General features: G+C 43.0%; 2 protein-coding genes across 9 annotated transcripts in view; both read right to left on the reverse strand.

Annotated features, from left to right (window-relative positions):
* Positions 1 to 11,178, reverse strand: part of Kpna1 (karyopherin subunit alpha 1) — a 57,066-nt gene extending 45,888 nt beyond the window's left edge. Inside the window, exon 1 of one of the 3 annotated variants that reach the window (XM_052158215.1) lies at positions 10,982 to 11,178. The gene's annotated coding sequence lies outside the window, so the exon portion shown is untranslated. Of the gene's footprint in view, positions 1 to 10,342; positions 10,364 to 10,582; positions 10,604 to 10,981 lie in introns of those variants that run through there. The other 2 variants (XM_052158217.1, XM_052158216.1) reach the window with 2 other exon arrangements.
* A 7,551-nt stretch (positions 11,179 to 18,729) lies between these two features.
* Parp9 (poly(ADP-ribose) polymerase family member 9) overlaps positions 18,730 to 25,889 on the reverse strand; it is a 34,972-nt gene continuing 27,812 nt past the window's right edge. For all 6 annotated transcript variants that reach the window (XM_052158208.1, XM_052158209.1, XM_052158212.1 and 3 more), the window contains 3 exons: positions 23,423 to 23,559; positions 21,267 to 21,441; positions 18,730 to 19,501 (listed from right to left, as the gene is read on the reverse strand). In XM_052158208.1, coding sequence (XP_052014168.1) covers positions 19,107 to 19,501; positions 21,267 to 21,441; positions 23,423 to 23,559 — 707 coding nt within the window. In that variant the 3' untranslated portion in view covers positions 18,730 to 19,106. The remainder of the gene's footprint in view (positions 19,502 to 21,266; positions 21,442 to 23,422; positions 23,560 to 25,889) is intronic.

The raw sequence follows: 25,889 nt of genomic DNA on the forward strand, positions 1-25,889 counted from the left end.
AACAATAATAATAATAATCTATTACACTAACATGTTTTAGACTTTAAACCAATCTTGCATCTCTAGGAAAAGAAATCCCACTTGACTATGATGTGTTAAGTCTTTTTTACTCTTGGACTCCATTTGTCCTCTGTTGAGAAATGTGTTCAAGTTATGATATTGGCCTGTACTTTTCTTGTGAATACTTTATCTTTGGTATATGAGTTTAGTATGGTCTTTATAAAATGAAAGACTTTGTAAAGACTTAGTACCGAGTCTTCCGATGTCTGGTAGGAGTAGGAGCGAAGTCAGCAGGCCTAAGCTTTTCTCTGTGAGCAGTTTCTTCTATAGCTCCTCACCTTTTATGCTTTCATCTGAGCCTTTATTGTGATACAACTATTGATCACATTCTTATAATCCTTTTATTGTAAAGGTAGCTAGCTAGTAATGTCCCCAACTTTGCCTCAGTTTTATATACAGTAACCCTCCCATTTCCTATGGTTTTGTTTTCCCAAGTTTTGGACACCATAATCAACCATAATCTAAATCTAGAAAACTCCAAAAGCAAGTTAATTTCTAAGTTTTAGAATGTTCATCATTCTCATTGTTGCTGACATCTCACACCACCTCATTCCATATTGTCAGGTAAGTAAATCATTACTTTGTCCATATACTCATTATATCCACTACCTACTTGTTGGTAACTAAACATTTTGATCATCACATTAACTGTTGGTATACTGCAATGCTTCTAGGTACCGGTTCAATATTACCCAGTTTCAAATACCTATTAAAATAAAAAAGAGCCAGGTAGTGGTGGCACACACCTTTAATCCCAGCACTTGGGAGGCAGAGACAGGAGGATCTCTGAGTTCAAGGCCAGCCTAGTCTACAGAGTGAGTTCCAGGACAGCTAGGGCTATACAGAGAAACCCTGTCTCCAAAAAGGACAGGGGACGGGAGGGGAGGGGAGGGGAAGGGAGAGCAGGGAAGGGGAGGGGAGCAGTGTATATTCCCAGCATGCTATGTCAGCCTATCCCTCTTGTAAACCTGAAACATCCTAAATGGGCCAAACATTTAATAGCTACAATACCAATAATGGGACATCACAAAATACATTGTTTAATGCATACTGGTGTCTTATCTGCATGTCTGTATATCATATGCCTGCTTGGTGCTCAGAGAAACGAGGGCACTAAATCCCCTGGGACTGCAATTATAGATAGTTGTGAGCCATCATGTAGGTGCTGGGAATTGAATCTTCATGCTCTGCAAGAACAGCCAGTGCTTTTAACTGCTGAGACATCTCTCTCTAGCTTCCAAATTCAAACACTCTTAAAAAGAGATGACATACCATCTTATTAGAAAATATGTAACTTTAACATGGTAAAACTACAAGAAAGCATTTCTACAAAATCATATTTGTAGTATGTATAAACCCTAAGAAGCACAAGGTATATGTAGACTTCTAAAGAGTTGTAGGTTCCTAATATTACTGAGTGTATTTGAAGTTTCTTTCAATCCTCTCCTCCCTCAAATGGCTTTACTGGCCAAGCAGAGAACTATGAAGCCCAACACTTGCAAATGCGAACTAACAAAGTAATTAACACTACCCACTAATCAGGAAGCTTCACAAACTCTTCCAGTACCTCTGAAGACAAGAGAAGTTAAAAACTGGGCTGCCAGTTAAAAGTCACTGAAATAACCAGATTGTTTCACCTGTTCTTTGAAGATAGTCAAGCAACCCTCCTAACCCCTTCAGATGCTCAGAGTAAAGAAACTAGAAAGTCTGAAACATGCCAAGCAGTGGTGGAGCACGCCTGTAATCCCAGCACTCTGGGCCAGCCTGGTCTACAGAGTGAGTTCCAGGACAGCCAGGGCTATACAGAGAAACCCTGTCTCGAAAAAAACCAGATCCAAAAAACCAAAGAAAGAAGGAAAGAAGGAAGGAAGCAAGGAAGGAAGCAAGGAAGGAAGGACGGAAGGAAAGAAGGAAGGAAGGAAGGAAAGGAAGGAAGGAAGAAAGAAAAGAAAAGAGAAAAGAAAAGAAAAGAAAAGAAAAGAAAAGAAAAGAAAAGAAAAGAAAAGAAAAGAAAAAAGAAAGAAAATGCTAGCTAGCGCACACGCACACACAATATTTTCAAAAAGGGGCTGGAGAGTTTGCCCTGTGTTTAAGAGCACTTGCTGCTCTTACCTTTGATTCCCAGCACTCATGTCAAACAGTTCACAATTTCTAACTCTAGCTCCAGGAGCTCCAACACCCTCTTTTGGCTTCTGAGAGCATGTGTGCGCGCGCACACACACACTCACACACACACACACACACACACACACAAATTTTTTTTTAAATCTTAAATTTTAAATACCAAGAACAAAATTTACAGAAAGAATACATACATCTTTTTAGAGTTTAAAATCGACAGACCATTAAAATACAACGTCCTCATCTCTGAATGGTGCTACATGCCTTCAATCCCATTCACTGGAAGGAGCAGAGGAAGGCAAAAATCAACCTAGTTTGAGTCCAGTCTAGGCTAAACAACGTCTCAACAACAAATCTCACATCCACAAGGAACTTCAGCAAATCAGAAGGCAACAAGGAACAGGCAAAAACAAAAGGCACAATTAAAAACAAAACTAAGAGTTCCAGGACAGTCAGGGCTACACAGAGAAACCCTGTCTCAAAACAAACAAACAAACAAAAAACAGAAAAACAAAACAAAACAAAAAGCCTAAATTCACCAGCTGTAGGCAAGTCTGTAGGGCATTTTTTAATTAGTGATTGATGTGGGAGGGACCAGCCCATTGTTAGTAGTGGTCACCCTCAGCTGTTGGTCCTGGGTTCTTTAAGAAAGAAAACAGGCTGAGCAAGCCAGTAAGCAGCACCCCTCTATGGCCTCTGCATTGTCAGTTCCTATCTCCAGGTTCCAGCCATGTGTGAGGTCCTGTCCTTCCTTCGATGAATTGTGATATGGACATGAAAGCTAACAATGCTTTCTTCCTTTTGGTCACGGTGTATTAACCCTAACTAGGACAAACGGCAAGTGCTCTTACTCTTAACATCTTTGCCATCTCTCCAGTACCAATTGCAGAGTTTTTACTAAACATATAAAATCTTCTGCTTTTACAGAAAACAATTATTTTAGAAAAGACTTGTAATATTTTCCTATAGTTCATCCTCAGCAGATATTAAGACAATGTGTCTTCATATTGCCCCATATTAGAAGGCTTGATTTTTAAATTTGCTATGTAAGTTAAAAAGAAAAATTCTTCTTGAATTTTGGCTTGGTAGAATCAGGACAGAATTTCCAAGCACTTCTAAAAAAACTGTCCAGCATAATGCTACCATTTTGTACTAGACATTTACCTGAATAATAGTCCTCAGCACTATTAGTTGTAAAATCAAAATATCAAATCAACTCTGAAAAATAAAAAAGATGTCTACGTCTTACAACTCAAACTTTCAGCCAAAATTTAATACTTCATATAAAACTAAACACATAACCAACTCAGACAAATTTGCCTTAGTCTTTAATAAATGGTAAAAGTACATTTATATCAAAGAATTATTTTAAAATAATTTCTGGGGCCTGGAGAAATGGCTCAGCAGTTAAGACTGCTCTTCTAGAGGTCCCAAGTTCAATTCTAAGCAACCACAACCTAATGGGATCTGATGCCCTCTTCTGGTGGTCATGAAGCCAGATCACTCATATATACATAAAATATAAATTTTTAAAAAACATACAAAAAACTGAAAAAAAAAAAACCACTGTTCTAAAATAAAAGGTAAGGGGAAGGAAAAGGGAGGGGAGGGGAGGGGAGGGGAGGAGAGGAGAGGAGAAGAGAGAGAAGAGGAGAGGAGAGAGGGGGGGAGGGGAGGGGAGGGGAGGGGAGGGGAGGGGAGGGGAGGGGAGAGGAGAGGAGAAGAAGAGAAGAGAAGAGAAGAGAAGAGAAGAGAAGAGAAGAGAAGAGAAGAGAAGAGAAGAGAAGAGAAGAGAAGAGAAGAGAAGAGAAGAGAAGAGAAGAGAAGAGAAAGCAATTCACTGTGGTGCATGGCTTTAATACCAGCAATCCTGGGAAGGTGCTTGAAAGAATATAAGTTGCTCAAGGTCATCTATCTTCTAGGCCAACCTGTACACACAATCGCTCACACACACAAACATACTTACACACATAGAATATATGAAATGTCCAAGGTTAAAAATAGTATCCTAAAATTGAGAAAGGGGGGAACTAATCCTCAAAACTGGAAGGTTGGGAAGATATTTTCAAGCATGAAAACTTGAATTTGAGCCAGGCGTGGTGGCACACACCTGTAATGCCAGCACTTGGGTGGCAGAGGAAGGCGGATTTCTGAGTTTGAGGCCAGCCTGGTCTATAGAGTGAGTTCCAGGACAGCCAGAACCACACAGAGAAACCCTGTCAAGAAAACCAAAACCAAAAAAAAAAGAAAGAAGGAAGGAAGGAAGGAAGGAAGGAAGGAAGGAAGGAAGGAAGGAAGGAAGGAAGGAAGGAAGGAAGGAGAAAGAGAGAGAGAGAGAGAGAGAGAGAGAGAGAAAGAAAGAAAGAAAGAAAGAAAGAAAGAAAGAAAGAAAGAAAGAAAGAAAGAAAGAAAGAAAGAAAGAAAGAAAGAAAGAAAACAAACTTGATTTGGATCCTCAGTACTCAGGTACTAAGACCAGAAATGAAACACAAATCTTAAGCCCAGTGCTGAGATAGAGCTATTCTGTCCTAATGTTTGGCTCCTGGTTCAGCAAAAGACCCTATCTTCAAATAATATTGAGGGCTGGGGGCAGCTAAGAATGTGCTCTTGCAGAGGACACAAGTTCAGTTCCCACCATCGCACAATTGCCTGAGACTCCATCAGGGACTGCAAAACCTCAGGATACTACAACCTGCTCTCACATGCAAATACCTACAAAGTAGGTATTAAAAATAAAGAGTGGGCTGAAGAGATGGTTCAGTGGTTAAGAGCACTGACTGCTCTTCCAGAGTTACTGAGTTCAATTCCCAGCAAACACATGATGGCTCACAATCATCTATAATGGGATCAGATGCCCTCTTCTGGTGTCTGGTGAAGACAGCTATAGTGTACTCATATACATTAAATACTTTTTTTTTTAATAAAAGGACATATTCAAAGAAATTAATAAAGAAAAAACAAAGGAAAAGATCAGGATGACAGGATGACATAGAGATATCCCAAGACAACAATGTGAACAAGCATAGATGAAAACCACCAATCCAGACTGTGTTAAAAGAATAAAGGAGCAAGGATTTTTTTTTTTTTTTTTTTTTTTTTGCACACACCTCTAGTCCCAATATTGAAAATGAGAGGCAGAAGAATCTTGAGTTCCAGGACAGCTTGGACTTAACAGTGAGACCACCTCAACAAGCCAAAAACAAAGGATAATAATTCCAAGAAAGAGCTCAAGAAATAAAGCAGCTCTACCCCCAAAACCACATTAACTTCTATATAAACATCAACTGGTTAACAGGAAATTATCTCAGTCTATATGGTTTGGCTCTATTTATAGTTGTATTAACAGATCCTATGATAACTACATTGACAAGGGAGGGGCAGTGTAAGTTTAGGTAAAGCTGATAATGTAACACCAAGGAATATTTTTCTCTGAGGAGCATCAACACTAAAACTATTCTAGCAAGAATAATCCAGAGCCAGGCATGGTAACAGACACCTTTAGTCCCAGCACTTGGGAAACAGAGGCAGGCAAGCAGATCTCTGAGTTGGAAACTCTACAAAATGAGTTCCAGGACAGCCAGGGTTACCCTCAGTAGAAGGGAAGGGGAGGGGGAGGGGGAGGGGGAGGGGGAGGGGAAGGGGAGGGGAAGGGGAGGGGAAGGGGAGGGGAAGAAAGCAAGCCAGGCATGGTGATGCACATCCTTGATCCCAGCACTCTGGAAGGCAAAGACAGGTGGATCCAGATCTGTGACTATGAGGCCAGACTGATCTACATAGCAAGTTCCGGGCAGCTAGGACTACACAGTAAGACCATTAAAGATAATTCATAACAACAATAGCAGCAACAGGGGTTAGGGCTGTAACTCAGTGGTAGCTCACATGCCTCAGCATGGCCAAAGACCTTCATTTAAGCCCCAGAACTAAAAGAAAAGAAAAAGAAAAAGGAGGGGGTGGAAGGAGCAATAAAACAAAGAAAGTATTTATCAATATAGAACTAGGCAACACTTAAAAAAAAAAAAAGCATGTAAAAGTATAGACCAGAACAGGGGTGGTAGGATTTTTCTTGTTATCCTATTCTAAAATTGAGGTAACTTTAATGGTCATAAAATAAGGAACTTAAGACAATCTCTTAACAGTAAGTAAGTTCAGCCTCTAGTTTGTTCTGATGTAAAGACTGAACTGCTGATAAAGCCAGGCTTTAATGATTGGTAGAAACATATTACAAACAGCCTATGGCTTGAATCTTGGCCCCACCACTTACTGGGAAGTGGGGCAAGTTACCTAATCAGACAATAACCTTCTCAAAGTGGTTTAGCAAGTATAATAATTGAAAAACATCTGATATAGTCAAGGTTGACCCAGAATAAATTTTACCACTTTCTGTGAGTCTCTCTATTCCTGTTAGAAGCCCTCACTCTGACCCCAAGCTGTCTTGTTGGTCACAAAGCATAAGAGGCACATGGACAACTCAGCAAATATCCTTATTCATGCTGGAGAACTGTTCATGATGAGCAAGCAGACATATCTTTGTATATGAAGGGCTGCATTATTCTTGTTATATGAAGAGGATTATCCCCATTATCCACATTCTGGATTATTGCCAGCTCTCAAAAATTATTCCAATTAGTCTAAAACATTGGGACAGAATCAGTTTTTTTTTCATTTAATGTCTACTTTGCAGTGTTACTAAGGTCTTCAAAAAAATACAGAGACTACAATTCATCAGTCCTCATTCCCACATTTTCAATGGACTATTTCACAATCCAAACACAAGTCCTTTCTGTACTGCATCAAGGGAAGAGAAAAATCAGCTCAATTCAGCTAAATATGAATTGTCATAACCAATGTTTTCTTCGATTATTACACCTAAATTCACAAGCCCCACAAAGTACAAAGATAACAAAACAAAAACAAGAGTATCAAGGGATTATCTTTATCAGTAAGTCAGTCACTGACCAATCAAAGATCTTAACTTTTGGTTTGCTTTATGTAAGCCACGTAGGCCTACTTTGTGCTGAGGATAACTTTGAACTCCTGACTTCATATCTCCTTCCCAAACACTGGTGCTAATCCTAGGGATGAAAAGATATAATCCTACTCTCCATTCGTGGGAAAAGATAAGGTGATAAAATGTTGAAAGCAACAGATAACAAAATATCTCAGGGAAAAATGACTGTCTGGTATAAAACAATTTATGACATAGTAGAAACTGAAGAAAATTACAAATATAGAATTGAGCCTACCAGTCAACATGGAAACAATACTGCTTACAAAAACACACGAGTCTAATATACACGATGCTGCGTATAGGGAGGGGAGGGAAGAGGCAATGGCTCAACAGAGGGTAGCTCAATAACTGAGACTTTGCTGCTCTCCAGAGGATCCAAATCTGATTCCCAGAATCCATGTTGGACAGCTGACAACTGCTTGTAATTCCAGCTCCAGGGGATCCAACACAACCCTCTCTGGCCACCTCCACAGGCAACCCCACACACTGCACTCACATATGCACATAATAATCATTTTTTAAAAGAGAAAGCCAAGGCTGGGAAGATTTCTCAGTGGGTAAGAGCTCTTGCTGGCAAAGGATGAGGATATTAGTTTCACTCCCCACACCCAAATTAAAAATATAGGGGTATGGATGAACATACATTGATTGTAAACCCAGTATTTGGGTCAGAGATATGCAGACCTCTGCGCAACTGCCTGCCAGTCAGCTTAGCTGACAAGCCACAGGCTTCAGACTCAATGAGACCCTTTCTCAAAGCAGGCTAGGAAAGATCAATAGAGGAAGATGCCCAAAGTCCTTCTCCAGCTTCCAGAGTCACACACATGAGCACAGGAGCCTGGACAGTCATGTGTTTGCAACCCTCATGCACATACCCCACATACACATACGCACAAAAGAGCCTACCACTAGCAACAAAGTTTTTTTTTGGGGGGGGGGAGTTGTTTTTGTTGTTGTTTGTGGTTCCCTTTGGTATGTCATATTTGGTGTATGACTTTCTAGATAAGTCAAGATGTATAACATTTCGTGAAGACCTCCAAAAAGTACATAATGCAAGGACCGAAGACATGATCCGGTGGCAGAGCACTAACCTGGTATGTGTAAGACCAGGAAATGGATCCCTGGCACCACAAAAATAAAAACAGCATAATTGCCTGGCAGAGTAGGACACACCTTTAATGCCAACATTTGAGTTCCAAGACTGCCAAGTACATAAAGAGACACTATCTCAAAAGAAAAAAGCATAATGCAAGTGTTTGATTTAAGGTAATATCTTTATTCTCTTTACTTGTCTGCAGGTTTTCTAGGTTTGATTTTGTAGACCTTTTGGGAGGGTTAAGGGTTAACTACAGGCCTCTGGCATGCTACACTACCGCCCTGTTACAGGTTTTGCTTTCTTGTTTTGTGACAGTCAGTTCCAGGCTATCCTCAAAACTCAGGATCTTCCTGCCTCTGCCTCTCAAGTGCTAGGATTATAGGAACAAGCTACTAGCTCTTACAATGCATCTTTATTACCAGCAAATAATTTGTTTCCCTAGAACTGTAAGATTTCAAGAATTATACTGTCTTCTTCCAGTGGTTTCTGGACTAGAAAGACATTCAGCGGTTAAGAGCACTTGCTGTTCTTGCAGAAGACAGATTTGGTTCCTGGTACCCAAACTCAAAACAATCTTCAACTCCAGTTTTAGAGGCTCTAACACCCTCTTTTTAGCCTCTGCAAGCACCAGGCACCAGTATGATGCACTTAAATACATTTTCAGGCAAACATTCACACACTTAAAAAGTAAATAAAATATTTATAAGAAACAAGCTATTCTTAAAACTAATACTACCAGGCAGTGGTGGCCCACACCTTGAATCCCAGTACTTGGGAGGCAGAGGCAGGCGGATTTCTGAATTTGAGGCCAGCCTGGTGTACAAAATGAGTTCCAGGACAGTCAGGGCAACAGAGAAACCCTGTCTCGAAAAACCCAAAAAAAAAAAAAAAAAAAAAAAAAAAAAAACTAATACTGTGTTCTTCCATGCTTTTTTTTGTTTTGTTTTGTTTTGTTTTTTCCAAGACAGGGTTTCTCTCCCTGTAGCCCTGGCTGTCCTGGAACTTACTCTGTAGACCAGACTGGTCTCGAACTCAGAAATCCGTCTGCCTTTGCCTCTCAAGAGCTGTGATTAAAAGCGTGCACCACCACTTTTATAATAATTTTTATTATATATAAACAATAATCTGCGAAGAATAAATTATTTCAGCAAAACTATAGAGCGAAACCATTCTTAATTTCTTTTCAAAATTGAGATCTTGCAACCTTTAAAATGGAGAAAGGAGGTTCAGGTGTGACAGCACACATCTTTAATTTCAGAACTCCAGGAGCAGAGGCAGGTGGATCTCTTGAGTTCAATGGCAGCCTGATCTATATATGAATTCCAGGGCTATGTAAGGAGACCCTACCTTTAAGTAAGTCAGTCTATAAATAAATAAGAGTTGTACACATCACGCATACAAAGTTATACAAACACACGCACGAGCAGGCATGCTACTGTTGTAGCTGTAACCACCCAACACATAAGAGGTAGGGCTGTTTTGAGTTTAAGACAACCAAGAGCTATGTATCTAATGCTAGGTCAGCCATGACTAAATAGTGAGACCTGTCTCAAAAACAAACACAAAGAAAAGGCAACCTACAGGCAAGAAGGTGGGGACTGTACCTACTTAGTCATCTAGGCTGGACGAAATTTTGAGCTGACTGCGTAGTGCATATCTGAAATCCTGCCACCCGGGAGGCAGGACAAGAAACTCAAAGCCAGCCTACCAAACAAAACTCAGTCTCAAAAACAAACAAACAAATAAAACAAGACCAGGGGATGAGAGGAAGGGTTGGGGGGGGGGTCTTTGGGGAGGGGGGAAATCGGGAAAGGTTTTACCATTGGCAATGTAAATAAAGATGATATTCAATAAATAAGAAAAAAACAAGACAAAAAGAGAGGAGGAGGAAGGAGATGGTGTTTGAAGGAACTGTTTTTAAAAGGGGGGAAAGGACAGATGATAGTGTTAAATATTTCAAACGTATTTTTCTGTGGCTGATTCTGATAGCAATTTACCAAACCGAAGTTTAAGCCTTAAAAATCAATTCATTTGAAAACTTTTCATTCAACCCTCACATTCTTTCTTGCCGACGTCCCTGATCCGAGTCACCCTCCAGTTTTCTGCTCCCAAGGCGAGCCTCTGCTAAGGCTTGGCGGTTTCCCTCGCATCACCGCTCACACAGCCGACCAAGTTGTCATTGCTATAATTACCACACCCCCGTCAGCAGCTCCAGGCCCGCGTAGTTATGACATCTGTAAACTGCAGCCTGCCGTCTCCACCCCCACCTCCCTCCAAACACCGGCCCCGGTGGTAACCTGCCAACTCCCGGATCGGCCCCGCACGCCTCGGCCTCAGCCACCGCACTCCGCGCCGCCCGCCCCCGCCCTCAAGCTAGCGCGGCGCGCAGACTCCGCGCCGCCGCCCGGCGCCCCGCAGTCCCCGACGCCGCTTCTACCGCCGCCCCGCCCCGACCGGCGTTCCTCACGGCGAGCACCAGCATACCCCACCCCCACCCCCGCTCCGCCGCCGCGCGGCCGTTAGGACCGCCGGGCCCGTGACGCACGGGAGCGACGCGAGGGTCCGGTCCCTGGCGCGCCAGAGCCAGCTCCAGCCGCCGCCCGCGGCCGCCTTCGCCCCGGGGCCTCCCTCGGGTCCGCGGAAGGAACCCAGAGCCGCCCGCCGAGGGGGAGGGGCCGCGAGGAACCCCCACTCACCGGCTCCAGGCGACCGGTCCCGGTGCCACTACGAGGGGGAAGACGCTCGCTCTTTGCCCGCCCGCTGCGCCTCTTCTGCGCACAACCTTGACCAGCCGGCGCGCACCACGGCGGCGCTCACCAGGCCTCGCTCTCAGCTGCCGCGCACAGAGCCGCGAGACCCAGCTCAGCCGGCGTGCGCACTGCGCCTGCGTGCGGGGGCCGGCCTGCGCGCCTGCGTGCGCTTCTCCGCCTCCCGCCGCAGGGGCTGCCGGGAAGCGGAGTCTCGGAGCGAGAACGCTCTAAGCTAGACGCGGCCAGGGAAAAGGCAGCGGCCAGGGCGTGGGTCTCGGAGGACGAGGTTGGCAGTCAGTAAAAGCGAAGACATGTAGGAGTTATGGAAACAAACTTGTCCTTACTAAGCTCTTCCAGAATGGACGGATCCCCCTCACATCAGTATAGCTTCCCTCTCACATGGTAGGTACCTCACACCCGAGCATGCTTATTGGATGAATGATGGCATGGTTGGAGGCTGAGGGAGTATCACAAAATGCGTCAGTGTCTCACGTTCAAAGAATTCACATGCAACCCGTTTACGAGAACCCTCTGGGAATTCTCTTCAGTTCTCACCCATTTTGCCTGGTAATTTATTAGTATCATAAAACCTTAAATTGATTTTTGAGCCTGACATGGCGGTAACTCACGCCTATATTTTTCAGCACTAGGAGGTTAGAGGCAGGAGAATGACGAATTCTAGACCAGCATTACTACATAGTAGTATGCTACCCTATCTCAATAACGGTAATTTTCAGCAAAAAAAATATATGCTTTGATCTGAGAAGGCGCGCTAAAACAAAATGTTTAGGGAGACGATTGTTACTGTTACATGGAGGAATTTCTGTTTCTGGGGAGTAGAGTGGTGGCTTCAAAGGAACACTTTAAGACAGCCAAGCAGAGATCACAGGAGAATCTCACACACAGTACACGGTTTAACAAGTCAGTTAAAAAAAAAAATACTGAGGAGCAACAGACAAGATAATTGAAGTATTGCTCCCATCAGATTGGCCTGTAGGCCTGTCAGTGGGGTGTTTTCCTGATTCACGATTAACACGCGACTCAATGTGGGCGGGGCCACCTATGGGCTGTATAAGATAACAAGCTGAGAGTTAAGCCAGGGACCAAATACCTCCATGATCTGTTTCTATTACTGCCTCCAGGTTCCTGCCATGAATTCCCATCCTGGCTTCCCTCAAAGGTGTACTGTAAGCTGAAATACCTGCTCCCAAGTTGTTTTGGTTAGTTTTATCATCGCAACAGAAAGCAAACTAGAACAACTTTCTTGCTCCTTCAGTCCTTCCTTCTCACTTTCTCCCTTCTGCATCAGTATCACCTTCTCCACTAACTGTGCTTGTTACAGCAAAGCAGCTTGGGAAAAAGAAAGTGTTCTATCAGAGAGACTTAGGGGCTAGTTTTGTCAATTTGACACAAGCTAGAGTCCTCTGGAAGGAGGGGACCTCAATTGAGAAAATACTTCCAGAAGATACCGTTGTAAGGAATTTTGTTGTTGTTTGTTTGGGTTTTTGTTGTTTTGCTTGCTTGTTTGTTTGTTTAAGACAGGGTTTTTCTGTATAACTCTCTGGCTGTCCTGGAACTCACTCTGTAGACCAGGCTGACGTTGAACTCAGAAATCTACCTGCCTCTGCCTCCCGAGTGCTGGGATTAAAGGCGTGTGCCACCATCACCACAGGTGAATTTTCTTAATTAGTGATTTGATGAGGAAGGGCTCAGCCCATTGTGGGTAATACTGTCAGTGGGCTAGTGGTTCTGGATTCTATAAGAAAGCAGTCTACATAAGCCACCAGGAGCAAGCCAGTAAGCAGCATCCCTCCATGGCCTCTGCATAAACCCCATTGGAGTTCCTGTCCTGGCTTCCTTCAATGACTGACTACAAGGAGGAAGTATATGCCAAATAAACCCTTACCGCCCCCCCCCCAAACTTGCTTTTTCATCACATTGTTTCATTGGTGATATAGAAACCCTAAGGCAGGCAAGTATGCCTGACCATAGCTGAGTTGATGTCTGATCATTATATTCTGCTGAAGAGGTAAGACTCATTCAGAGTAGTCCTTGTGGAGGCTGGTTATTCCCTAATCCAGCTTACTCCTACATAGATATAGTCCTTTAGTGTGCTAACCAAGAGTCACAGGAATCCTCTAGGTCTCTTTGGCAGGGCCTCATCAGCCCCATGAAACAGACAAAACATTGCTCAGTGTCTTGGCCATTGTTTTTACAATCCGCAGTCACTGAAGGCTTGGGAAAGTAATGCTATGTGTATATATAGAAGACATATGTGTGAATGCCTGCTATCTGCAGAAAACAGAAGAAGGTACCAGATCTCCTGGAACTGCAATTTCAGACACTTGTGAACATGGTTAATGGGAGCAAACCAAGGTCCATAAGCAAGAGCAGCAAGTGCCCTTAACCACTGAGCCATCTCTCCAGCCCCAAGACACTGTGTCTTTAATATCACTAGATGTGATAGGCCGAAGTCTAAGATAACACACCTCCAATCCTGCCACCACTGTGATCTCTGATTCTTGGTGCTGCTTTGTATAATCCCCACCTGTATTAGGATTAGAGTCACAGAATTTATGGATAGTCTCTATATAGTGAAGGCATGTTATGACTTACAGTCTGTAGTCTAACTCCCCAACAATGGTCAGCTGTGAATGGGAAGTCCAAGGATCTAGTAGTTGCTCAGTCCCACAAGGCTAGTAGATTCCAACAGATGTGCTGGCAGTAAATGCAAGCTGGAGAAGAAGAGATCTCTTCCTTCTTCCAATGTCCTTATGTAGGTCTCCAGCAGAAGGTGTGGCCCAGATTAAAGGTGTATACCACCACAACTGGATCTGGGACTTGTTTTGTCACAAACTGACCTTGAACTCAGAGATCTCCTTGCCTTAGTCTCCTGGGATTCATAGCCACTAAGCCTCAAGACCTCCATGCCAAGATCCAGGTCAGAAACTTGTTATCTCCCAGCCTCAAGATCTGGATCACAGCTGGGAGGCGGCGGTGGTGGTGGTGGCACATGCCTTTAATCCCAGCACTTGGGAGGCAGAGGCAGGCAGATTTCTAAGTTCAAGACCAGCCTGGTCTACAGAATGAGTTCCAGGACAGCCAGGGCTACACAGAGAAACCCTGTCTTGAAAAAAAAAAAAAAAATCTGGATCACAGGTGTGCCTTCCAATTCTGGATTGTAGTTCATTCCAGCTATAGTCAATTTGACAACCAGGAACAGCCTTTACACCACCCCTTGAATGTCTGTAGGACCCCTTACTAGCCAACAGACTAATCTAAAAGATGGAAGGCCTCTAAATGATGACATTTCATTTAGTAGTGCTTTGTGTTTATGAAACTAAAAACTCATGCTGGCCTTAAGTTGTCATATTGTCACTTGGCCTATAGAAGGCCACCTGGTAGGGCCTGCTGATGGCCTCTAGGACCTGAATAGCCTTTAGCTACCATTCAGTAAGAATTTAGAGCCTGGCCAGGCAGTGGTGGAGCACACCCTTAATCCCAGCACTTGGGAGGCAGAGGCAGATGGATTTCTGAGTTTGAGGCCAGCCTGGTATACAGAGTTGAGTTCCAGGACAGCCGGAGCTATACGGAGAAACCCTGTCCTCGAAAAACCAAAAATAAAAATTTAAATAAATGGGTGTTAAGCCATTATGTTTGTTCATTACAGGGAAATCACAAACTAAACTAATAGAGTATTGCTGGGCTATTTCACCCTGTTAGAGCCTGCAAGCAGTGTATAGATTCTTTTCTACACATGCTAACATTTGGAACATAATGTGTATAGACACTTATCTCCAAGCTCATCATCTCTTTGTAAACTATCTTATATATGTTACTATTTTTAATCATTCTCATTTATTTGTCTTTCTTCTATGAAAATTAAAACCCATCTGGCCACATACATACTGATACTGTTTTTAAAACAACTAGAAATCTGCAAGTTGAGAGTAGAAGATAGCTTAGTCAGGAAAATACTGTCCACTAGAGTCTAAGGACCTGAGTTCAATCCCCAGCATCCAAGCAAAAAGCTAGGTATGTTGTCTTGGGCTTTTAATTCCAGCTGTGGGGAAGAGAGAAACAGGAGTATCCCTGGGGCTGGCTGGTCAGCCAGTCTGATCTAATGGCCTAGTCAGCAAGCCTTAGATCTCAGTGAGAAACTTCCTCTTCAAAAACAAAACAAAAAACCAAGGTGGACAGCTGTTGAGGAACCACACCTAAGGTTGCCCACACAAATGTACATACCCTGGCATGGTGACACACACCTTTTTGTTTTGTTTGTTTGTTTTTTGGGTTTTTTTTTGGGGGGGGGTGTTGTTTGTTTTTTGGGGTTTTTTTTTTTTTTTTTTTTTTTTGGTTTTTTTGATTTGGCTTTTTGGAAACAGGGTTTCTCTGTATAGTCCTGGCTGTCCTGAAACTCTGTGGACCAGGCTGGCCTCAAACTCAGAAATCCGCCTGCCTCTGCCTCTGCCTCTGCCTCCCAGAGTGCTGGGATTACAGGCGTGCACCACCACCGCCCCGGCTAAGTGGCACACACCTTTAATCCCAGCACTCTAAGAGAGAAACAGGAAGATCTATGGCCTACATAGTAAGACCCTGTCTCAAAACCTCTCTGTTAGTTGAACTGGAAGAAAATTGCCAACCTAACAGATATAGAAATAAATAAAAACAATACAACTTAGTGGACTTATTACTCAAACATAAATACAAAAATAGACGTTTTAATTAATAATTAATCAATTAATTAAAGGCATGCAGTGGCAGTGAATGCCTTTAATTCCAGCATTCAGGAGACAAGAGGCAGAACTCAGATCTCTGAGTTCCAGGAGAGCCTGGTCTACAGAGTGAGTTCTAATACAGCCAGGGCTACACAGGAGAAATCCTGTCTCAAAAAAACAAAATAACAGCCTGGCAGTGGTGGTACATGCATTTAATCCCAAACAAACAAAAAATAACAATGACCAAAAAAAAGATAGAAATTTACCTATATAATATAATTTACCTATAACTATGTAATCTGCTATATTTCTTTTTTTTTTTTTGTTACATACATCCTGTTACTAAAAACATAATAGCAACAGGCCTAGTTAAAAATTGCAGCTAGTAATAAATTCAGGAATTAACAGGTATAACAAAAGTGTGGCAATATTTTATAATGTTTCTATCCCTTTGCTTCAGCAACTTATTTTAATTCTTGTTGCCTGTTTAAACTTTGTAGGCTATATCATTCTATATTCTTTTGACACTTGTTTTTATGCAGTGGTGCTGAGGAATCAAGGCCAGGGCTTCACACATGCTAGACAACTAAGCTCAGCCTCTCAGTCTGTACTTTATATAAATATGAAAAAAATATAAGCACAATAAAAGAATTAATTAAATGTATAGTATCTGTATTAAATAAAAATGATGTATTTCTGTCCTGAGAAAGTTGAGTATTTTTATTCTTTCTGTTTCCTTTTCCATTAATACTTCCATGAACTGCCTGGAACCTTCAGGGGAAGTCAGTCTCCCCCTCCCCCCTTTCCTTCCCCTCCTACTCCCCCTCCTTCCCCTCTTCCCATTTCTCCACCCCCCTCCCCCTTCTCCTCCCTATCTCCCTTCCCCCTCCCCCCTTTCTCCCCCCCCCCCCCACCATGTAATGATAAAGCTGAATACAATCAAATTGAAATTTTGGCTTTTTTCCCTGCATAGACAGTGGTTCCTATAGTCATTGTAAAGTAATGACATCAAGCTAAATTTTCTCTCAAACAGTACACAAACATAGAGTATTGAAGGTTTTACTGACTGACAAAGCAGGTTAGAAGCGTCTTTAAAGGCATGAGATGCGTGTTGTACATCACCATAAGTTAAACATCTTTTCTGGAGCTAGGATATTGTCAGTGGCAGAATACTTACCTAGCATGCCTAAGGTCACAGGTTCAGTCTCTAGGACCACAAAATAATAATACCCACCATATGTAAAACCTCTTTCCATAAAGAAAATTGTATTTAAGCACAGATGTGATCTGAAGTTGCAAAACTGGAGTTAAATTTTAAATAAGTTTAAGTAAAGACACTTAGGAAGTTCATTTTAATTTGCTTGCCTTTTTCTAATGACTTTTTCAGATTTATTTATTTTATATATGTGAGTACACTGTTGCTGTCTTCAGACACAGAAGAGAGCAGCAGATCCCATTATAGATGGTTGGGAGCCACCATGTGGTTGCTGGGAATTGAACTCAGGAAGAGCAGTCAGTGCTCCTAACCGCTGAGCCTCTCTCCAGCCCATCTGAGCACTCTTTTTAAAGTGTAGAACTAATCCTATTTCCAAATTATTAATTAATCCTTCTCCACTGTGTCTCGGTGCAGTAACACTGAACAGCTCAGTCAGCCCATGCCCTTCTGTGTCCCACATGGCTTCCTTACAGATGACCTGTCCTCTCATTCTCAGCTGGGTACTGCTCAGTCAACACATGCAGGCCAGCCACGCTGTCCTGACAACTAGTCACCCTTTGGCTGTTCTTTTTTATTACTATTTGTCTTAGGGTTTCATTGCTGTGAAGAGACATGTGACCATGGCAACTCTGACAAAGGCAAACATTCAGTTGGGACTGGCTTACATTTTCAGAGGTTTAATCCATCATCATGGTAGGAAGCGTTGCATCCTGCAGGCAGACTTGGTGCTGGAGGAGCCAAGAGTTCTACATGTTGGTCCGAAGGCAGCCAGGAGGAGAACCCCTTCCACACCGGGCAGAGCTTGAGCACAGGCTCTCAAAGCCTCCCCCTCAGTGATACATTGTCTTAGCCCTATGGACTTCGTACTTTGTGATGATGGACCCAGCTATGGCAGACCCAGAATGGGACCTCTCAAGCAAAGGACCAAAGTGGGTGACCTTTCAAGCCAATAGTACGAAGCCCAGATTTTAGGATTACCACATAATAAAATATGCATGTTTCTTACAAGGTGAATACAGCTTAAGGTAAGAGCAGAAGGGAATGTTCTTATGAGAGTTGAAGATTGAACAGAGGTGAGAAGTTTAAAAGTACAGTAAATATGAACATGGCAGGAGGCAATACATAGATGGTAAGATCCGCTTCTCTATTACAAATAGCACCTTAAAGTCAAATTCAGGCCTAGCAGGGCGGATTTGTTTTGGGTTCAGTCCGTATAAGAGCTTTCCTCTTTCCCTCCATACTCCTCTAGTTCTGCTCCCACTTACCTTCTGGTCTCTGCTGCTTTTGAAGCTTCTTTCCAGTCCTTGATGTTTGTCCTGCTCTCACGGGCAATCATCCTTTAACGGAATGTATTCATATTGGTTCATGCGTCCATATCTGCCTTTCTGATTATTCAGGATAAAATGTTTTGGGGATATTTGCCTTGCTTAGCATCCAGAAAGTGACTGAAGCACTTGTAGTAACCAATAAATGCTTGAGGACTTAATCCTTAAGCCACATAGTGGACGAATGGCACTGGATTTTTGTTTGTTTTTCCATGACAGGGTTTCCTCTGTATAGCCTTGGCTGTCCTGGAACTCCCTCTGCAGACCAGGCTGGCCTTAAACTCAGAGATCTCTCCTGCTTCTGCCTCTCAAGTTCAGGGACTAAAGGTGCGCCCCACCATTCCCAGATTGAGTGGCGTTGTTTTATATGGCTAAATTCTTGATGTCCCTTGACTTTGCATCATTCCATTTCACACATTAATGATTCACAGCCAGTTACTCAGACAAAGGTGATTTATTTGGAAATCCAAAGCACTTTATAAAATTATATAGAAAACCTGAAATCATCCTGTTGTCCTAGTTTGTGCTATCATTTTAGAAAATAACAGGCTTGAAAACAAATAACCTTGTTCTATGGAAAGTATTCTTGCTGTCACCTATAGGAAAGGAGATGAAAGATGTCAAGTAGAAAAGACAGCAAGGAAGTTTTTGCTGGCATCTGCCTAATCAAGCTCAGAGGTAAAGGCGAAGGCACTACAATGCTAGTGTGTGGTCAGGGCCCTTAGTGGTCCTGTCATTCTGAATAGATAACCTGCTATTCATCATTTTGTCAGTTCTCTCAACCCCTTCTGCTTGTTAAAATGATACAGACACTAAACAGAGCTGCCATTTGAGACCATTACCCAGGACTGCATCGAAGAGACCATTCCTGGTCCTGATGAGTAGCCCTGAGACCACATCTGATGCTGTGAGAATGTCAAATCCTGTGTACAAGTCCACAAGTACCGGGGCATGGCCTGTGTGCCACTGAAAACAACAATGGTTTCAGGGCTGGAAACATTGTCAACTACGCTGTCATGAACATCCAAGGCCCCAGGACTCAATGGCGGAGGGATGATATTTGAGAAATTACCCTGACAGAAGGACCCTTTGAGTACTTCTGCCTCAAACACATAGATTAGCTTGTCTGTGCTAGAGGTTTTCCTGACCTTGTCTGCTAATGTTTTGAGGCTTTTGGTGAAATATATGCCAGCTCCACAAACTGGGTCTGAAAGAGAAAAAGAAAAATATGTTCTGGTAGATGATGTCTATTTGGATACTAATATGTATCCTCTCTCTAGACATTCACATAATCAATGACCTCCACTCTAAGTAGCTCCCCTGAGACAATATCACTGATACCATCAACAATGTTAGAACGCACAATTAGAATATACAAAGAAGTAGCTGGTTTTTAAAGCAATTTCACGTTGATTAGATTCAATTAACCTGTAATTTGGATAATATTTTCACTTAAAGCAAGAAAATCTAAGATTTGGAGAAATTATGATTCAAGTCAATATTAACCAGGCAGTTGGCAGCAGTAAGGAAATGTGTTTTTCTTAGAACCTTGGCAGGCTACAGAAGCTACAAATAGGTCTATCTATCTCTACAGCTACTGAGATGATAACCTTTAAATAGCATCCAGTAAGAGCAGGCAGCACTAGGACAGGAGGATGGTTGAGTTTGAGGCCAGCCTGTGCTACAAAGGCAGCATGAAAATCAAAAAGAGAGAGGGGGGTGGGCAAGAAGGCAGAGTTCTGCACATTGTAAGAGAAACAATGGAAATGTTTTTGGTTTGTTCAAGAAGAGCAACCTTGGTTTAGGAGAACCAAGTTCTTATATCCCCTGCAAGGTATCCTAGTCTCTTACTGTGGCCTGGTACCATGTCCCACAAAGTATCCTCCATTGCTTTGAACTAGGTTTATGAACTAGGTTTATACCTACTGTATTATACCAGAAAAGATAGATTCTGGGATATTAACCACACTCAAGAGCCAGGCATAGTGGTGTATGTCTCTAATCTTGGCACACAGGAGGCCAGTGTGGGGGGATTCAGAGTTCTCAACAAACTAAGGCTATATAGGAAGACCTTGTCTCAAAGAGCAAAATAACAAGAATGAAAATAAACAAAACAAACCCTTCAGACTAAGCCAAATTCTAGGCTTCACAATGGTCCCTGTTCAGTAGCCCTTCTTCACCGCAGAGGGACTTGATGCAGTTTAGTGACATGTGTTAGCACCACAGGGCCATGGTTCAGTCCTGAGCACTGGAAACATCATGTAGAGGAAACACACTAAAGCCTCTTTGAAGTTCTAGTGTCATTCCTTCTTCCTGACCCTTTTACGCTGAACCAAATATTGGTTTAGGCTCCTGTTTCTCTGTGAGTTACAAGACAGCCAGGACTACATAGCCTCTGTCTAAAAAAGATGGGGTGGAGCACAAGACACAAGTTTTTTCACGTTACTTTTTTTTTTTGGTTTGTTCGAGACAGGGTTTCTCTGTATAGCCCTGGCTGTCCTGGACTGCACTTGGTAGACCAGGCTGGCCTTGAACTCAGAAGTCCGCCTGCCTCTGCCTCCCAAGTGCTGGGATTAAAGGTGTGCGCCACCACCGCCTGGCTTCACGTTACTTTCTTAAGTAACTAAGTTACTTTAAGTTAAATGTTAGCTTCTAACTATGGAATGAGGCATTGATATTGATAATTTTGTTGAAATCAGAAAGGTAAGGAAGGGACACATCAAGGTGCTCTCTTCAGACACGATAGCTAGAACACAAACAGGAACAAGGTTAAAACCAGAACCATAGATCCTACTGTCCAGGACCTCCTCACATCAAAGTACTGCCCACAAACAAAAGACAGAAAAGATAAAAGAGCGACCATTTCTAAAAGACTTCACCCCTGAAGCCCACAGCCATCCACTGACATCTGCTAGCCTGTGCCCATGTAGGCAGGCCTGAAGATGCACCCTGAGGACAAGCCAAGCACCTACCACAGGATGTCGAATACAGTCTGTGGAAACCGACTCTGCACACCGCGTTGCAGAACTGATGTGGGACCTGCTGAAACAACCTTTGGCTCCCAGATGCACTTGGCGTCCTCCCTTGCATCATTCTCCTCTTCTCTTGGAAGGCAGCCAGCAGCGCCTTATTGTCTATCTGCTCCACCTGTAAGCAAAGAAGAGAAGAGAAGTGGGGCCCTGAAAAATGGCCACTTCAATTCTTTCCTGCACTGCTTCAAAGATATATGTGCTATGTGGACGGAATCTCTGAAGTTTGCTTTTCAGTTTTCTCCTAATTTGTACTTTCTCTTCAAAATCTACCTACCACCTTTTCCAGTAAGTGTATTTAATAATGTCAGTTGTATGCCTATAGACCCAGAAGCAGAGACGGGGATTGGAAAGAGATCAAGGACAATCTCAGCTACATAGCAAATAAGAAGGTAGCCTGGGATACATGTGATGCTGTCTCAAAAGAAAGTAATTTAATAAAAATTCGCAGGCTTGGGGAATGGCTCGGTTAGTTGGGAAAGGGCCTGGATTGAAAACATGAGGACCTGAGTTCAATCCTCAGGCTCTACAATTTAAAAAGCCAAACATGTGGCATGTGCGTGTAATCCTAGCACTGGGGATGACACATGTCCCTGGGGCTCACAAGCTGGCCAAGCTCGCTCAATTAGCAAGTTCCAAGTAACAGAGAGAGACCCTGTATTAGTTACTATTCTACTGCTGTGAAGAAACACCGTGCCCAAGGCATCTCTTATAGAAGACTGCATTTAACTAGTGCTTGCTGGCAGTCTCAGAGGTTTGGTCCATGATCATCATTAAAGGAAGCAGGCATGTGCTAGAACTGTAAAGGAGAGCAAGACAGGCTGACATAACTTTGGAAACCTCAGAGCCCACTCCCAGTGACCCACCTCCTCCAATAAGGCCACACCTCCAAACCCTTCTGAAATAGTTACACTAACTAGAGACCAAGCATTCTAATGTATGAGCCTGTGGGGGACATTCTCATTCAAACCACCAGAGACCCTGTCTCAAAAACAAGGCAAGCTGTGGAAGAGAAGAGTCCTAAGGCAGGACAATAACCAAGGTTTTCTGACCTCCACATTAGAGACCTCAAATATTAGTCTTTCCCGACAATCTTTTATGAGAAGGAATTCAAATCTTTATCTCCCCTACCTAGTAAGACTTTCATGTAAATGCTTTAATCCCCTACTCCACAAAACTTTTTTAAAAGATTTATTTATTATTATATGTTAAGTACACTGTAGCTGTCTTCAAACACTCCAGAAAAGGGAGTCAGATCTCATTACGGATGGTTGTGAGCCACCTTGTGGTTGCTGGGATTTGAACTCAGGACCTTCAGAAGAGCAGTCAGTGCTCTTAACCGCTGAGCCATCTCTCCAGTCCCCATAAAACTTTTTATTTACAAAGGTCAGGCAGCATTCTGGAGCTTAAAAAATTTAGGTGCTGGCACTCCCACGTCCCCCTTCCCTTCATCTTCTTGTCACTGTTTCTTTTAAAAATAGCCAAGTCGGAGACTGTGAGGTCAGACCCCTGTCAAAGGGACAGGACACAGCCTCCACCTGTGCTAGGATATAACTGAGTGAGCTTCCCAGTGTGCTGGCTCCGCTGCTTTCTGAGTGGCACACTCTGCTGATGAGCAGTAAGGCTCTGCCTTGTCCAGACACTTTAATAGAGAAGCCTCTTTATTTCAACAGCACACACGAACCGGGAGGGCACGCCCATCCTGCTACACGCACCCCTCCCCTGTGTCATCACATGTGCGGACACTGGCCCTGAAATGACTTACAGACATAGTATGTATCCCATTAAAGCTTATGGTGTCGTGAGATAAAAGTGGGTAAACGGAGGTAGCCCGGCAGGCTAAACACTGTGCACTTTCCACTGTAGTGGTCAATGAGCGGGAGATACTTGCTCATAAATCTTGAAACTGTGGCTCTGCTTGTCTTGACATCATGTCTGCCTCCTGATTCCAACTCTACCTTTCAGGCCTGTATTCCTACTCGCTCTTATTCCACACTCCAGGTGACTGAGCGGCCGAGTCCTTGGCAGGAGGATTTTTAGTTTGGCTACAGAAACAGATAACAGCTAGAAAAACCAGAGCCTTCTTTGATTAGATATACCTTCACAACCCACAAGCCACACTTTTCAAACTGTCTCTTTCGGTCCTGAAGTTCCTGAGTTAAAGATACTGGGTATCGTTGAAATGTGTACGATTCCTCCATTTCGTCCAGTTTTCCTGGCAGGTTGGTCCCCTGTCCTGAAAAAAAAAAAAAAAAAAAAAAAAAAAAGAGTAAGATAAAACCTTGTTTTAATGTTCCATGAACACAGGGGGAAAAATGTTACTTCTTTTTGTTTTTAAAGCTTATTTTATGAATGTTCTATCTGCATGTACTCCTGCATGCCAGAAGATGGCATCAGATCCCATTATAGACAGTTATGAGCCACCATATGGTTGCTGGGACTTGAACTCAGGACTTCTGGAAGAGCAGATAGTGCTCATAACCACTGAGCTATTTCTCCAGCCCCCAAACAAATTCTTGATGGGCAGTAGTGGCGCACACCTTTAATCCCATCAGTTGGGGAGCAGAGGCAGATGGATATCACTGGATATGCATGTCTGGTATATGCATGCTGGCGAAATAAAGAGTTTGAGCCACCTTGAGTTGGAGGCAACCCTGGTCTACAGAGCAAGTTCCAAGACAGTCAGGGCTACACAGAGAAACTGTCTCAAAAAACCAAAATAAGTAAGTATCCAAAAGTGTAGCAGATTATCCTATTAGGAGCATATGCTTCATACTATTTAGGACATGCCGGAAGGGCTGTACCAGGTACTCAGGAGCTGTTTCTGATTAAAACAAATAGAAATTCTTGCTCTTCGTTTGGTCCTAAAGGTATCTAAAACAAGACAGAAGCCTGCCACCTCTGTGTTTCAGATTTGTGTCTTTTCCTTCAGGCCTAAGTAGTGCACAGTATGTCTATTAATAAGGTGTGCCAGTCTCCTTTATCTTAAGGCTGAAGGCCACCTCCAAGATGAGAACAATAGTCTGTGATGAAGACAGGTCTTCTTGTAGAACCCAGGTTAGTTCCCACCCTAGACTATTGTTACTAACAACAATTTATGAGACCGTCTTGCAGGACCCTGAGCTGAGGTAATGATGGGCAGGAAAAGCCTTGATGAGGACTGCTTGCTGCCCTCAAAGTATTTTTTTTTCTTTCAAGATTTAATTTTCATTTTATATGCATAAAATGTGTGTTTTGCCTGTGTGTGTGTCTGTGCACTGTGTGCATGCAGTACAAGCAGAAACCAGAAAAGGGCATCGGATCCTCTGGAACTAGAGTTAAGATTCTTAGTAACCATGTAAGTTTTTGGAGTCAAACCCAGGTCCTCCAAAAGGGTAAGACTCAGCTCTTAACTGCTGAGCCATGTCACCAGTCCCATAATCCATCCTTTGATTAAACCTAAAACTCACATAAGTAACCAGAAGAAGAAACTGAAGGCTCTGGGGACCCTTTATCTCTTCCTCTTCCTAATGTAAACTACTGAGGTCTTCCTCTGCTTTTCACTACTCCTGCTCTGAGTCCTGGGAAGGGGGGCTGAGCTCTGTCTCCTAGGGCTACTGGAGCCCTGAAACCCTGGTTCTAGAACTGCAGTGACTAGTCACAGGATAAAATGGAGGGGTGATCGATTTGTTCTTGATGACTTGGGTCATAAGACTACAAAAATGGGGGCATTAATTATACTTTCTCCCTACAGTCATGTTATGATCATGGTAAATGGTTATGTTGCTCATGGGAAATCTTCGTGCCTGAGCCAGATTGCAAAGTAAGAATTAAGAAAACATGAAGGGGACTAGAGAGCTGGCTCAGCAGTTCAGAGCACTTGTTCTTGCAGAGGACCTGGGTTCCTGGGTTTGATTCCCAGAACACAGGTCAAGTTCCAAAGGATGTGACACCCTCTTGTGGCCTTCATAGGCACTGCATGCACATGGCACATAAATATAAGTACCATGCATGGAAAACACCCATACACATAAAAACATTAAAAACTAAGAAAGCATGGGAGGCAACAGGACATTCATACAACGTTTCAGTTTTCAAAGCCACTTACTTCTCAACCTTCTCTTTATCAAACCACCACTGAAATGACCAACAGGGCTTTATAATCAAGGAAGTAAAATTCAGAAAAGTTAAGTAACTTGCCCAACACAACAAAGTAGGTAAGATTAGAAACCTGGCTTTCCTTTGTGTCTTCTACAAAGCGACATGACGTATGTCACTCACAGTTTGAGCAGGAGCAGAATTCAGAGCTGAAAAGTCTGGTTAGCTGCCACTTATTCAGCTTTCTTTTCACCAGACCTCCTCCAGGAAGGCTTGTCCTGGGCTCCCAGGGGAGCACGAGGTGTCCTTTGTGCTCCCAGAGCATGGCCACCTTCCTCGGTCATAGCTCACCTGCTGCCTTATCAGTATCCTCAGATACCGCAGGGACAATGTCCACCACTCTTGTCAGCAGTATCTAGCACGATGCAGTATCTAGCAGGTCAGTAAATGAACAGAATAACCTGGCTTCCAGGATGACATATGCTTTTG

Source organism: Apodemus sylvaticus, chromosome 15 (assembly GCF_947179515.1).
Source record: "Apodemus sylvaticus chromosome 15, mApoSyl1.1, whole genome shotgun sequence".
Classification (NCBI taxonomy): Eukaryota; Metazoa; Chordata; class Mammalia; order Rodentia; family Muridae; genus Apodemus; species Apodemus sylvaticus.